Here is a 16,444-nt window from a genome sequence, read left to right on the forward strand (position 1 = left end):
AGTTTTCCTGAGACAATTCCTTGAAGAGTCCACCTATGCTCTGCTCCATATTTCTAGCACATTTGCTGAACCTCCTTGGTTGTGAATGTCTTTCTTTAGCTCTAGGCTCTGAATTCCAGTCCATTTGTCTAAGTTCAGTCATTGGTATATTTGGAAGTCAGGTAGAATAACTGAGTTTAGCTATTTGTTTTCTTAAGAGTGCTAGCTCTTTGTGGAATGTTGTTCATACCCTTTGAGAAACTACATTGTATCTGAAGGTCACTTTGAGTAGCATGGACATTTTTTAAATATGGATTATTTCAATCAAATACCTTTCCATGCTTTTATTCTAAATTTGTTTACTTTATTCTCAAGTATTTTACTCTTATAGTTAATTGGTTTGTTTTTTCTATTCTTTTTCTATTCTTGGTTTCTTTTTCTATTCTTGCTATTGATGGACAGTAATATTACTAATATTTATCTATTGATTTTGGATCCTACAGTTTTGAAAAAATGTTTTATTGCTCTAATGGGTTTTGGTGAGCTTTGGGATATTCTAGAAATAAGATCATATTATATGTAAATTTGCCTTCAATTCTTCCTTTTGCCTGATTGTTCTGGCTCAGATATTCAGCACAATAGTTGAAAAAACACTTGAAAGTTAGCATTTACAGATTCTACAGAGATACCTTCAAGTATACCACCATTCAACATGATGTGATGTATGGAGTAGCTGTTGGTTTCTTCATGATAGTTTATATGGGCAATTGTTGGCTTCTTCATGACATTATATATGGATTAGTTATTGACTTTTTCTATACCATTTGTGTTCACAATTTTCATCATTGTGATAGGTGAGAGTTTACACATTTTGTTGTTTTATTTACATAGATGTACATTCACAAAGAGCAGAGATTAGCAATGACAATGATGAGTATTTTAAAGCTTGTAGGTCATCACTATATGCAGCTCAACATAAGGGCATAGAAGGAAAGTCTGTATCATGCCTATTCTGCTGATACAAAGACTGAAGCCATAGTAGGTTCAGAGGATTCTCTGATTATGCTGGTGGAGTAGCTGCTCCAGGGTACAAATCCAATTCTCTTAACTCTAAAGACTGCCTTCAGTTTATCACAGTTTGTATTCAGCATATTTTCTGGAAGCCTTTAACTCCTCGATAAAATAATAACTTGTCAGTAAATAGGCTTGAACAACAAACCTTACCTATTGTTGAACTACAGAATTCAGGTGAAGATGAAATAATGTTACCCTACATGTCATTCATTAACTTTCCAATCACCTGCATTCTGGCAGACAAGACAGACCTCCACCTTTACAGTAATCAGCTAATAAATCCTCATGATTGTTACATTTTTATGCAGAACATTCATCTGAACCAATTAGTTGCTGATAGCTGAGGTAAGTTGCCAAGAACAAGTGCTGACAGAGAGCAAGTTGCTTTTATGGACATGCAGAATAAGTAAATCCTATAGCATGCACGTTTATTCAGTTGGAGTTATCTGTGATCCAATATGGCAAGATTTATGATATTATTTATTAATTTGCAAAATGCCTATATGTATTTAAGTGGCATTGGTTTGAGGATACAAGTATTTTCAGATTATTAAATTGTTAGTTATTCATTGAGTGTTATCAAGTTGTTAGTGTTGGTACTCCCTAGTATAACAAAGACTTGCCAAGATAAGCTTGAGTAAAAAGCTGAAGTTTAAGAAAAGTTTTATTAAATGATATATGATAGAAAACTTATTCTAGATTGGCAAGTTCTAGGCAAAGAAAGAGTTTCCCAATTATACAGAATGAAATGACTCTATGATTTTAGAAAGTTTAGAAATGGAATATGAGGTAAACATGTATGTCAGCCTTTGACCTGGATAGCCCTTACATATCCAAAACACTGTGATTTTGATTGGGGCATTTATTTGTGACAGCAAAGCTACAAATACCCAGTTTCCTATACAAATGAGGTATGAATAACCACACTGCATTGTTAACAGGAAAGCACAGAGATGAAGAGACAGAAAATTGTAAAATAATTAAATTTTTTATCAAATCATCACGTTACAGATTTCCTAATGAACAGTTTATGTTATAAAACATTTCCTCAGGATGACAGCATTTAAATTGATTTTAATTTTTTGTTGATGAGCTGTTATTTTCTTTGGAAAGTTTTTTAATTTTTTCTCATTTCAACATTTCCTAAGTAATGGCAAGTTTCCAGGATCATTTCTGGGTACCACAAAGTGAAGCTATATATACATACTGATTCTATATGTCGATTCAGAAGTTTACCTTCAAGGCCACGAATAAAGAAGTTTGTAAGTTTGCAGAAGTATGTTCTAATAGAAAAATCTCCCCAAAACAGCTGAACCCTTGTAAATTTGACAACAGAAATTCAGTCATGTTATTTCTCATTTAGTGTCAGCAATAGAGATAACTCAGAAATACATCAGTGATTCCATGCTGAATTCTTTCCATTACAAACATTTCAAAGACGTATGATCTATACTGATTCATAACAGAATTTGTAGTATTTTGTGGACTGTTTTTTATAGTAATATAAAGTAGTCCTTGTATATTAGGACATATTTAAAGCTTTGTATAACCTTGCTGTAAATTGGGTTTTTTTAAAAAGTGTGCAAAACTGTTGATTTTGTTGTTGTTATTGTTGTTGTTGTTTATCAAATACCCCCACTCCACCCAAAAGGAAATCCTAGATGCTTCTCTTCCTCTTCTGAAGATTCATTTTTAAATATCTTATTGATGATGGCTTCAAAATATCTAGCCAATACTTCAGGGTATAATCTACACTTTGAAATTCATTGTTAAAGAAATTGATATAAATTTCTGTTGCAAACGTTCTGCCTGATAAGTCACATGGTTTTGGCTGAGTCTTTGATAGGGCTGACTACACCCACAGTGATTCATGGTTCATATTGCATCGAACACCGACTTACTATAAGTAGAAGTGTCCTCAAGCCAGGTTTCCATCATAGATGTCCACTGTTTTTTTACAGGGGTATTTTTAAACCACTTGTGCATTTTGTGAGGATTGGTTTAGTTAAAACTAAATTATATAATTATTTTTTCTTTTTTATTGGATACTTTATGTATTTACATTTCAAATGTTATCCCTTTTCCCGGTTCCCCTCTCTCCCATTCTCCCCTCCCCCTGCTTCTATGAGGATGCTCCCACTCCCACCTGGTTGGTTGATATTGTTGTTCTTTCTATGGGGTTGCAAACCCCTTCAACTCATTCAGTCCTTTCTCTAACTCCTCCATTGGGGTCCCCATGCTCAGTCCAGTGGTTAGCTGCAAGCATCCTCATCTGTATCAGTAAGGCTCTGGCAGAACCTCTCAGGAAACAGCCATATCAAAATCCTGTCAGCAATCTCTTCTTGGCATCAGCAATAGTGACAGGGTTTGGTGGCTGTATATGGGATGAATCTCCAGGTGGATATCCTATGCTCTGGATGACCTTTCCTTCAATCCCTACTCCACTTTTTGTCCCTGTATTTCTTCCTGAGAGAATTTTGTTCTCCCGTCTAAGAATGGGGTACAGAACTAAATAAAGAATTCTCAACCGAGGAATATTGAATGGCCATGAAGCACCTAAAGAAATGTTCAACATCCTTAGACATCAGGGAAATGCAAATCAAAACAACCCTGAGATTCCACCTCACACTAGTGAGAATGGCGAAGATCAAAAACTCAGGTGACAGCAGATGCTACCTGAGGACCCAGTTATACCACTCCTAGGCATACACTCAAAAGATTGTATAATTCTTAAATCCCCTTGCCAGGGTCTGCATGAACTAGTTGGTGTTCAGCGCGCAGAAGCATCACTGTTTGTTGTCTGGGTATCCCATGTAAGGCCACCCTGGTCAGTATGTACACCCATTATCAGGGGATCCTGGGCTCTTATATTATAGTAAGAAGTGACCTCAAATAGCTCTAAGACCTACTTGTTGTACCCCTGGAGCATCATTCCAACACACCAAGGGTCCTAATCAGAGGATTGTTTTATCTGGGAAGAAATTGTCATCTACTCAAGGGCAGCAGAGGCAAGACATGGAGAAGAAAATGTACCATGAGCCCAGTCCCTTCCTTCTCTTCTCGGGGAAAATGTTATTTAATTAAGATGAGTAGGGGCTGGGGATTTAGCTCAGTGGTAGAGCACTTACCTAGGAAGCGCAAGGCCCTGGGTTCGGTCCCCAGCTCCGAAAAAAAGAACAAAAAAAAAAAAGATGAATAATCATTCTTTCATATATTTAGTGAACCTAAATGTATATATGTCATATATTCAAGTTCTCATATAGATGTAGGGAACATGATCTCAGCTCTTTGATCTCTGAACCCTAATATTAGCATTTTTGGAATGCAGTAATATGTCTCTGAAGTCTCCTTCAGTGTTAATTCTGCTTTGACTATTGTATTAATTGATTGACTGAATAATTGGTGAGTTGGATTTGGGTACAGATAGTTCAGAGTGGAAACTGAAGTGAAGGCAATAGTATAATAAGAATGCAATTATAACTTCTCGAAGTATCTGTGATTTTTTTTCAAGAGAAGGCATTTTTCCCTCGAATTTCTGTTTGATAAGTAAGGCTGAGCTGGGTGTGATTGTGCTTACCTTACACTAGCATTCTCTTAGGACACAAAAGCTAGTAGATCTCTATGAGTTTGAGCCAGCCTGGTATATACAACAAGTTCCAAGCTACCCAGAACTGCATAGAGAGATCGTATCTCAAAATAAAATAATAAGAAAGTAAAGTAAATATAAAGCACAAAGAGCTTAAGTGATTTTCTTAATATCATAATACAAATGAGTTTTTCAGTTCAGCATTCTGAAGCTTTGGTAATATATTCTGACATCTAATAACCTTGTTTACTCTAACACCAAGTTGGCGGTATTAAATGTTCTAAAATAAAGATATGAAAAACTAGTTTTAAAATAGGCAACCCCTAGAAATCTAAGAGGATTTGACCCGCGGGCACTCGGTAGTGAGTCAGTGTGTGAGTGAGTAAAATGACTGGGAACATGAATCAAAGAAAGAGAGAGGGAGAGAGGGGGGAGGGGGAGGGTAGAAGACAGGTAAGCAGTAATATTTCATTATTTATAAACATGTTCTTTTAATTTTTGGCTTGAAGAATTGCAAAGCAGAAAAAGCACAAGTGTAAACATGGATAGAATTATCACAGATCCTGAGATTGGGGACTCTGAAAATTCAGAGTTCATCAGTTCAATTAGCTCATAGCCGCTGATGAGAAAAGTGAAATTCAAGAGGGAAAGTTATCTCGGAAAAGGTCATACAACTAATTAGTGGGAAACAAGGCTGGAAGTAAGGAACTGTGACTCTGGCCTCTTCATCTCTGTCAAAGTATTTTCAGAGTTCATGAATTTATATTAGTGCTTTTCTTAAAAAAATAACTTAGCATTTTCATTTTTGATAACCATTTTTAATGCCTGGGTCCCTTGGATAATCACTTCCTTCTATAGTGCATCTATGATGAAACCTTCCTTTGTGAGGGGCACATCAATAGAGGTGAGCCAAATACAGGCACTTCATCCCACACCAATTAGTCCGATATTCACAGGGCAGTAGACTATGCCACAAGGCTTCTGTCTTTGTACATATTTGTTCAAAAGCTAAAAGGAAATGGAAAATTCTTTTACTACACCCGATCCCAGCAGTCATTTGATTGGATACTCAGCAATGAAGCTGTAATGCAAACTTTATCTTCAAGTTAACAAGACAACTTGACTAAGTTGTAGCAAAATTGACAGTTAAAATGGGATCATATTGCTGGGGAAAAATTTAGAGAAATAGGAAGTCTGATAGCCACAATGAACACCTGGAAGCCACTTAACACTCTCATGTCCAGAATATTGTTGCTCTTTATATTAAAATTAGAAGAGTCAAAATGCTGAAACAACACACATGAATACCTTAACTCTTCCTATGAGCATATTCAATATGGAAGTTTTAGTTGATGTAGAAAACAAATGTATTTCTCTAAATTTATCTTGTTTAAATTTTACCAGTGTCATAGTTTTTAATTTAAATTTGTGAAATGTTCTTGTCTTGTAAGAACATAATTTGTAGCTTGCTTCCCTAATTTATATGTAGTTTAAAGCATTGAAATAAGAACAACACATTGCTATACTTAGAAACTGAGATGTTTTCTATAACCAAAATGTCTGGCCATCTCTGAGAAACACTGCTAACTGCACATTTCCTTCCAAGACTGTGGTTATTCAATGACAGTTTTATAGAGGAGAATGGTTGGATCATTCATTCCAGGGGCCCAAGGACTGATTCTGACTCTGATCATAACTGCGAGTCCATTTACATCATGTAGCCTCCCTGCCTCTCGGTTTTTTGTTGGCAAGTAGCAGATTGCAGGACTTGCGCATCCTTACTACCTACTGGAATAGGTAGAGAAAATGGCTTACTGACAGGCAGATTTGGTGACAGTCACTATTCAGGGAATATTTGTCCTGATTAAAAATTATTACATTTAAAAATTAAACTTTTATTTGACACAACACACACGTACAACAAATCTATGGTTCTGATTCCATCTAAAAGTCACCAGTATGCAATTTCTAGAGTAGATTATCTTGAGAGCACTTTCCTCAACTCTGAAAGAGAGGTAGCATAATCTTCACACAGCATGTGCATGGCCGTGAGCTTGAAAGTGATCTGTGCAGGGAGCGTGTTGTTCTTGTGCCTTTCTGTGTATGGCAATGAAGCATCCCTTACAAGACTAAGGGAAGGAAGGGCCTGGGAAGTACATGTGTAGACTGAGCTGGGGGTTGTGTGGGGGACAAAATTAAATGAAGTAAATGAAAGGGCCAACATTCTGTCCTAATCACTGTCCCCATTCAGTTACTTAGTGCTCTACCACTGAACCAAGTCAGAGACTTATTCACATTCATTAAGGCACAGTGGACCAGGCAGTGTGCCCAGTGCTGGAGAGATCACTAAAATTATTTTCTCCTTTTGATTGCTTTTTTGACTGATTATTTTTCATTGATGTGTTTTAGCTTTCAAGTTACTCTGAATGCTATTGAGAACTTCATTAAGATTATAACGAGAATGTTAGATAAGGCATTTGATATGTTTTGGGGTATTTATTTATTTATTTATTTATTTATTTATTTATTTATTTACCATTGAGGAGAGTTAGTGATATTACTTTGAATCGAGTGCTATATTATCTGAATTCATGAGGTTTCTGGTACCTATTCTATCATTTGGAAGGTGTCTTCCCAGAAGTGTTACAAGCTAATTATGAACTCTCTTAATATTAACATTTAGCACATACCTTGTGTCTGGTTATAGTCATTGTTAATGCTGTACACACACAAAAAAACTGAATGCCTGACTTTGATTTATGTTTTAAAAATCTCTTAAGGGACACATTTGAATTCAGGTACAATCTCTGAAGATTTTAAATAGTATTATACTATTATTTAAAAACAATTTTAAAACAAAAAGTAAATGCCAAAGTGAAAAATGAAAAGAAATAAGAATTTTAGAATTGTATCTCTTCCTGATTATACGTCTTCCTCATCTCATTTATGATATATTGAGAACATTTACTTTGATAATTGGCTATTTCTTAATTTCAATACATTATTTGGTATGTGTCACAGTACATGAGTTAAAGAATAATTTGTGGAAATTGGCTCACTCCTTCCACCATGTGGATCCCAGAGTTGGAACTCAGATGTCCAAGCTTAGCAGCAACTTCACCCACTGAACAGTCTTACTAGCCCTGTTTCTTGGCTGAAATGTCTTTTTTTCCTTATCTTCCCCATTCTCTCAGGTTAGTAAGTTTATAATCAGTACATTATCTGCCTCTTCAAAATCAATTGACATGTTTATGAAAAGAAAGCAAGGCATTTTAACTTGAAGACTGGCACCTGCAGCATGTCGTGCCACATTATGCTACCCTGAGAGGACACACACTTAAATTTAGTGAGTGTAATATGACTATGATTTGCAAAATGTAAACTTCACCTCTTTATAGTAAATTTTCTATTTGCTTTTCAATGACATTTGTGAATTGGGAGGATGATCAGCCATAATGGAAATAGTGGCATTGAAACTCGGGCTTTTGGTAGTTTTTTTCAAAGTGGTCTGAGTAATTCCACCAATTCGTGAACCAGGTATCAAAGGACATAATAATTCAACTTCACATAAGTCTGTATATTACAGGAAATAAAACGTTAACAGCTCTGTAATAGCCAAAGTCAGAATTTTGTGAAGAAAATCAGTTGATTTTCTTTCACTGGTCCAGATGGTAATTCTACTGCTTTATCTTTCACAGGACTCCAACAAACGCATTTCTGTTTGATGTGGTGAAAACTGCCACTTGCTAATTCAAAACATTTGTTTCTAGGTGCCAGGTTGACCTGTCGTCCCTCAGTAGGGAGCAAACACACAAGCTGGAGTTACAGCTGGAAGAGGGTGAGGGCCACCTGGTTCTACTTGTCACTTTGACAGCCTCGGCCACAGTCAGTATCTCTGACCTCTCTGTCAACTCCATGGAGGACCACAAGGAGCGGGAAGAGATATTAAAGAGATATGTACGTATGAACGATCTTCCTCCCAGTCCCAGTGTGACTGCATGAGGTCATAAACAGAGAACCCAGACTGACAAGGCTATTTCAGAAGAGATGTGTGAGGGGCAGAAGGCAGGCCCTTGCAGATGTCACGTGGCTCTGCAGGAGCTGAAGTGGGCGTTGTCTGCTGATGTCTATAGTTTGGTCATCTCCAGAGTCCATTGCACAGCATGTTATGAATTTTAAAGTTTATTTGTGACTTCTCTCTCTCTCTCTCTCTCTCTCTCTCTCTCTCTCTCTCTCTCTCTCTCACACACACACACACACACACACACACACATATATAAAAATTTCCACAAAGGAAACTCAAATTTATACAACCCTTTAAGATTAATCCTTGGTTCTGTGTGATTGCAAAGAACACTTGCCTTCCTAAATCTAAAATGAGGTTATTAGCATACTGCGAGGAGAGTATCCAGGAGTGGTGTTTACAAGAAAAGCCTAACTTCTACCCTTCAATTTAAAAAGTCACTGTGAAATGAAGTTTAAGAGGTAGCCTTCTTCCCTCTGATTGAGGGTGGGGTGGAAGGGTGGAATAGAAAGCCAATAAATAATCACTCTTCTCCTTCAAATAGTCAGTCCAATCTTCTATTTCTTAGCAACTTTCAGGCTGCATTTTCTACCATGTAGTTGTCTTGAATCAACAGAGAGGGGAGCTCGTGCTCCACCATTGTCTCTCAATGAAGGCTTGGTACCCATGAAGCTAGGGGAAAGCTTTTCCACTTAAAGTCACAAAGCTTGCATTGTACAGCACTGCCAGGTGTTTAGACGGCTCCTCTAGACACTCAGCCATGGAACCGAGCTCTGACTAACAAAGAACAGCTTTTTAAAAAATAGTCCTATTTGCTGACACCCTTTCAATAACTGAATTTAATAAAGATGTACCTTATCAGGCTGTGCAGATAACATGAAGTACTGGTACTAATGCTGTACAATATTCTTCAAACAGATTAGCAGGATGTCCGCCTCAGCAAATTTATTCTAGCTATCTCTACTGAATCAGCTGTCTGCTAATGCCTGTATAACTCCTCCACCAATAGTATTATCATAAACAGTTTAATAGAGGTGACTTAGCAGGGCTAAATAGTGTATATTTTTAAATCACCTAAGAGCCTAAGTTTTTGTGTAGTAGCTTCTAATATATAATTGCAATTATGAAAATTATTTCACATTTTGATACTCCACTAAAATATATTCTTTAGTTCTGGGAAATGAGCTGTCTGAATTAAAACTACTGTGAAGGAATTAATTGGTATATTAACATGAATATTCATCTGGGCATTTCCAGTCTGTGGATCACTATTTTGATACCATCCCGTGTATGAAAATGATAGTGCTGTCTGCATAATTATAAGTAATCTACCTATTATTGATTATTTTGTTGTTGTTGAATAGGTTTCCTTTAATCAGCTATTTCCATTCAGAATGTGAATACTTTATTTTCTATCTTTTCCAAAATGCTACTTATTTCAATGAAATGTTTGACATCCCAACTAATTCTCACGTTATATCCTGCCCAGTGCTTTAACAGGTAAATCATGTTTAAATATGCTTTTTTTTTTGTAACCCTGGATTTCAGGCACAGGTTTTCCTCTCCCTCTAGAGACACACTTGCTAAGAAGCGATAATGCAGAAGAGCGCATGTGCTATATTAGCGTTAACACACCGCGCTACAAGGACAAAGAGCACCATCTTGGCAGCTTTAAAGGATTTTATACTTTATGTATTATGAAATGAATGGATTTGTATGAGGTCTAACATAGTCCTCGTTTTGAGCAAACATGTAGAGGATCACTTGTTCAGTGAATTATTTCTACATTTTTCTTTGAAAATGCACTGTGTGTGTGTGTGTGTGTGTGTGTCTACATGTGTGCATGCGTGAGAGAGAGAGAGTGTGTGTGTGTGTGTGTGGTGTGTGTGTCTACATGTGTGCATGCGTGAGAGAGAGAGAGAGTGTGTGTGTGTGTGTGTGTGTGTGTGTGTGTGCTCGTGCATGTGTATTTAAGTTGAGGTTAAACTTAAGAATTTGACTTGATTTAAATTTGGTACTGGTCAGGGTAGGGAAAGTAATGGATTGCCCCACTCTGATATTCAACAGCTCTAGAGAATCTTGACATTGCTCAGCAGGGAAACCCCACAAATTAAACAGACATTCCTGTGTGAGCTACTATTTGATCAGCACATTTTGAAAAGGTGGCTAATTCCATTTTCTTGTTCTTTTCGCCTTTGCAGGGAGGGGAAGAGGGAAGGTCAGCAGGGGTGGGTAGTAATGGGTAGTAGTCCAAGAGCTGCTGTTTGACCTTTTCAGAACGGGTTTGCTGAACCCCTGCTCCTCCTTGTCACAGTTTAAAAACCAGAGGAGCTGGTTTAGAGAAGAAGTTGTTAGCATTCCATTTTTATTATGACATTTCACAGTCATCTGATTTAATGTCCCTTGACCGGATTGTCCACCGTGAGACGCTGGGCTTGAAATGTTATTTAGAGCATTGATAAAAGGTGAGCGGCTCTAAGATGACAGCAAGTCATAAGGCTGGTGCTGTGACATTAATTTTCTCCATAACAGAGATGGAATAAGACGTCATGGTGACAAGCTGTCAATCAGTTCTGGCCCCTCAGAGCATCTCTGTGCCATAGGATGGGGTATTGCCTCTCCTGTAATAGAGCTGAACCACGATGCTCCCTCTGACAGCTGCTGCAACCATAGAGAAAATATATTATACAGCCTTTCATTAAAAAAATAAAGAGGCTCCTCTCCAGAGCATTTCAATCTTTTCCTATCTATTGAGGGCTGAAAGGATTCACAGCAAATCATGGATTCCTCTGCTATGGAAATTTCCAGCTTCAAAAGCCATATAGGTTTTGAAGCCTCCTAAAATATCCATAAATAACTATGTGCAAATAACCCTTGATAAAGCTTTTCATAAAATTAATTTTTAAACCAATATTTATTTGCTTTTTCTTTGAGTTCTTATTATAATCTTTATGTCACTGGCCTAAACAGTAGAAATTTCAATACATCGTCAAATGACAGGTGACTTGGAGAATGAAACCTTCAGACTCTAATCACCCCTCCCTCTAACTGTGAACCTGGGACTCAGAACGGAAGCCCCAGTCAGTGAGGCTATGGCTGTCCCATCAGCCTCACAGAGCAAAATGACTCTGACTGCTGACATTTGTTTTAGTCACAATGAAATTTGGATTGAATCATTCCTGGAAAAATTAAAGTGCCAAACCCTTTCCATAGAACTATTCCCCATCGTTAGGGAAGAATTCTTACCAGGTTTAATAGATTGAGTGAACTCTGAGGTAAGATCCTGGCCAACTTTATCAGTGCTGTGGGACATACCAGTACCTAGAAACCTCAGGACCTTAGCCCTGCTGCCTAAAGTCTCCATTGATAAACAGTTGATTTGTAGGAATTTAAAGAGACACAAGTGCATTTAAACTAAATCCAGCCAAATGAGCCTTTTAAATAAAGTTCTGGTGATAAACAGTTGTTTAGAGCAGAGATTAAGAAGTAATCTTTGTACTTAGCACTATTTTTAGAAAGTCCTGCTATGAGATTACACATTTATCTTTCTTTCTCTCAGAATACCAAGGGCATACCTTCAATGTAAATAATGACTAGCCATCCAGGACTGATAAAGTTCGGACTATAGAAGCTTTGGTTTGTATGTACCCTACACGAGTAATACACTAATGAGAATGCTTTTATTCTAGCAACATTTTGATAGATATATTTGTTATGCAAAAGCATATTAAACTATGTAGTGATAAAACATTTTAAAGAAGGTGAGAAATTTCATATCTTTAATGTGCTGATTAGAGGCAGTGGCCTTACCAAAGGAAAATCAAAATGAAATGCAAACAAAATGGATACCAATGTTCTGGAATTCTGTTGCATTTACTCATTCTTTAGAGTTCTAGGTCATTTTATGTTAGTGTTCCTCCACTTTTTTCAAGCACTATGCTTATTAAGATATCACAAGCAATCTGTAAAGTGACACAGCGTTAATCATTTGGTTCTGCCACAACTTTCACAATTCCATCCATTATAGATAATACAAATATAAACGTAAGAAAAGTTCCTCACTACCTTTGAATTTATTTTATTTTTTAAATTGGTCTATTTTTTAAAATGTCTCCCTTAAAAGTTTTAGAAAACTATGTAAGTCTTTGAACTAACTATTAGCAGTCTTTAGATAATTTAGCCTTCACTTAAGCACTAAGAATAAAATGGTAGAAAAATAGTTTGTTTATATTAACTTTCTCGAAAACTCCCCATGTCCAAAGAGTGCCACGTAACCAATCAGTTAAAATTAATATTGTTTATTAAAATCTTCAAACTATCATTATTACAGATGAAAGGTTTTTTGAGGTGCTTTAATAGACGATATTGAGAGAAGCCATTGGAGAGATCTGCTTCATAGCTCATTGCTCAGCATCTACTGAGGGTTATTTACAGGTAGTAATTGTGGTATTTTTATTTCAATAAAATAATTTATTACTAATTTACATAATTGTGTGCATGTCCATGCACAGAAGTGCATGCTCTCACGTGGACATGCATATGTGAGTATTCTTGACACAGGAAGTATAATTTGTATTGGAAAAACACAAATGAGTCTTTGACCCCTGAGACAGCATGCTGAGAAAATTTAGTGTTTTCTAAGCATATTTTTTGAGGCTTCTTTTTTTGTTTTGTTTTGTTTTGTTTTTTACCCCTAATGCCTGTGTTTGGTTTTTTTCAGAGCCCACTGAGGATATTTAACAACATAAAAGATGTGGGATTTCTCCAGGTGAAAGTCATCAGAGCAGAAGGTTTGATGGCTGCAGATGTCACAGGTAGGAAATGATGTAATTCTTCTATTGTATACATCAAAAAGTAGGCCACGTCTGTGGGATAGAATAATCCAGCTCTGAATTTTATCTGAGTGAATCGTTGAAGTCAATGGTTTAAATAGATTCATAGTTGATCTCACGAAAGACTTGATAATAGATCTCCAGTTTCCTAAACAGTTCTATATTTTAAACAGTGTGATACTACTAAAAATAAATAACGAAAGTCAAAATAACTTCCAAATTACTGCCCTCTTAAAGTTTAATCAATGTAGCAGGATTGATATGTGCAGGGATCCTCATTTCTGCATACTGAACAATATAGAACCATCTCCTGTCAGTTGTCAGGAGCTTCTCTCACAGCACAAACACTTGGAAGTCCAGCACACATGGAATCTGTTGCATCATTCACTGAAAAGGTCAGTGCTGGAGTGCTCAGTAATTACTATGGATGTTTCATATTTGGGACCCTGCTATAATTTCCTAGTTACACAAATTTGTCAGCATACTACAAAAATAATTATGTATTTAAACTTGGCCTATCTGTTACTTTTTACCCAGAACACAGATGTGTAAGAACAGCAAACCAGTCTTGTCTTCTCTAGCTTTAGTATCACTGTGTGTTCAACAAAGTAATAAGTGAGATGATGGCCTTTATATCATGGAGCTACAGAGTTAAGTGCTTTGTCCTCATTGATTTGTCATATAATTCAGTAAGGATATAAGAGATGTTCCAGAGACCATTGAGTTATCTAAAATTTGATGGTGAGATGGAATTGACTTACCAGTTCCATGGAAATTTCACTGTGCTAGAAAACATTGGCTTATTTGTAGTAATAAGCACATAATTCTAAATGTTAGGCGCAATGACCCTTATAGACTTATTTGAAGCAAATACTATACTTTTCTTACCATCCAACTGTCTGCAAATCTCTGTCCTTTAATTCCTTCAGTAGAACTGAAAACAGGTAAAAAGATAATTCCCTTCAAAATTAAACAACAAATGTTTGTCCCAAAAGAGCAACATTTAAAATTCTAATATTTGTATATCATCAACTGAGCATAATAAGTAACAGAAATAAATATTTAGGGATTTATCATTCTCTTGAAAAGATGATCATCGACACATCTTTAACTAAAGACAAAAACACTTAAAAAAAACATAAATGGAAGCCTGAAAATACTGGGTCTAGGGGTTGCTGTAATCTCTGAGTGTGAGCTACTCTAGCTGTTAGTGATAAAGAACTTGTGAATAGCGAGTTTATTCATTTTCTTTCTTAAAACTTGGTTTCCTGTATAGTTATCAGTGAATTATCAACACAGTAATTTCACATAGAATGATTCATATTCCTTTTATTTCCAATGCTTACTACCTGACATTATTCAAGCTGAATGCAGTTGTATAAGTTTGTCTCCTCTTAGAAGATAGCATTCATTTTAAAATTTCATGAATATGCAAACTAAGTTAACCTACTTGGCCTGTATGCCACTATGGAAGTTAAAGTACATGTACTTCCAAAGTTGGAAAAAATAGAGATATGTCTTTCCTAATGGTTCTATATAAGTCAATGTGAATAACAATAGCCTTTCCTCTTGAGATTCAATGAAATATAATTTTTTATTTGATAAAGTGAACATTAATTTGAGAACTCCTGAATATCTGAATCTCAATTTTTTCTTTCAGTTTTAAGGATATAAATCTAATGATTCCTCATTCCATGCTGACCTTATAATCTAATGGGCTCTGGATTGAACAAGAGAGATGTTGAACTATTAAGAGACAAATGGATAATTTAGTCTTTGACCTTGCTAACCCTTTGACCTTCTGTGGTTTTTATGACATTTGTGATGGTGGCAAAAATTACAATCCATCTGTTTAAGTAAAAAATATCTGGATACCCTATTAATTAAAATAATCTTAATTTTGAAATTATAAAGAATTTGGGGTATAAATAAGCTCTTCATGTGCTTTGTCTTTTATTTATAGAATTTTGAAAAGTTGATATCCATCTTAGTGGTTCATGACATCCAGGCTACCTAATGTGAAACATAAGTAAAGAGACAGGATTAAATAGATCATTCCGTCTTCAAGTCTTCAACAGAGCATCCATCTAGAGCAGTGGTTCTCAACCTTCCTAATGCTAGAACCCTTTAATACAATTCTTTATGCTATGGTGACCCTCCAACAATAAAATTATTTTCATCGCTACTCATAACTGTGATTTTTCTACTCTTATGAATTATAATATAAATATTTTCGGAGAAAGAGGTTTGCCAAGGGGGTTGGGACACACAGGTTAAGAATCACTGATCTACAATATTGTAGAGGATTTTAAAATCATGAGTAATTCTCTATGTTAAGCCAGGAATATTTTCTGACCTGGTACAAATAAAGCTATAGTTAGAAGATATTTAGCTTCAGAATACCTCTTTTTAAACAAACCTAACAAGACAAACTTACACATAACCATCTTTCATATATTTTAATTGCTTTTAAATATTACAGCATATAGTCACATAACTTAAGCACAATTTTAATTAAGATTCCAACATTAAATGAGCACAGGAAAGAAAGATTCTGTAATCTTTTAAGTAGCCATCAATCTTACTACAGTTACAAAGAATTTTTTCCTTTCAAAATGTAAAATTTTTCTTTTGTTACAACACATTCATTGAGAAACATTGTGATACTGTATTAACTCTGTGTGAATAAAGAGCAATTGAGACTCTCTTTGAATGAGTGAGTAGAAAGCACAAATTACTTTTTAATGAAACCCTCAATTCCTTCCCTGTCTACAAAAAGCCTATAGCCTTGTTCGGCAGAACAGAACTACAGTAGGTCACTTCACTTAAGCCCCTAATAAACTATTGATAGTCAAGGGGAGTTTTTTCTTCTGTCTCAATAGCCCAGTGTTGGCCAGTGCACTTCAAATCATTAAGGTTAATACAGATTTAAAAAAGAGATTAACTCTG

General features: G+C 35.9%; 1 protein-coding gene across 20 annotated transcripts in view; it reads left to right on the forward strand.

Moving 5' to 3' along the window:
* The window catches only part of Mctp1 (multiple C2 and transmembrane domain containing 1), a 729,346-nt gene that overhangs the window by 465,646 nt on the left and 247,256 nt on the right, over window positions 1–16,444 (forward strand). For all 20 annotated transcript variants that reach the window (XM_087621548.1, XM_087621547.1, XM_087621550.1 and 17 more), the window contains 2 exon segments: window positions 8,410–8,596; window positions 13,384–13,477. In XM_087621548.1, the coding sequence (XP_087477674.1) occupies window positions 8,410–8,596; window positions 13,384–13,477 (281 nt within the window).

This window comes from Rattus norvegicus, chromosome 2, assembly GCF_021556685.1.
Source record: "Rattus norvegicus strain SHRSP/BbbUtx chromosome 2, alternate assembly SHRSP_T2T, whole genome shotgun sequence".
In the NCBI taxonomy this organism is placed as follows: domain Eukaryota; kingdom Metazoa; phylum Chordata; class Mammalia; order Rodentia; family Muridae; genus Rattus; species Rattus norvegicus.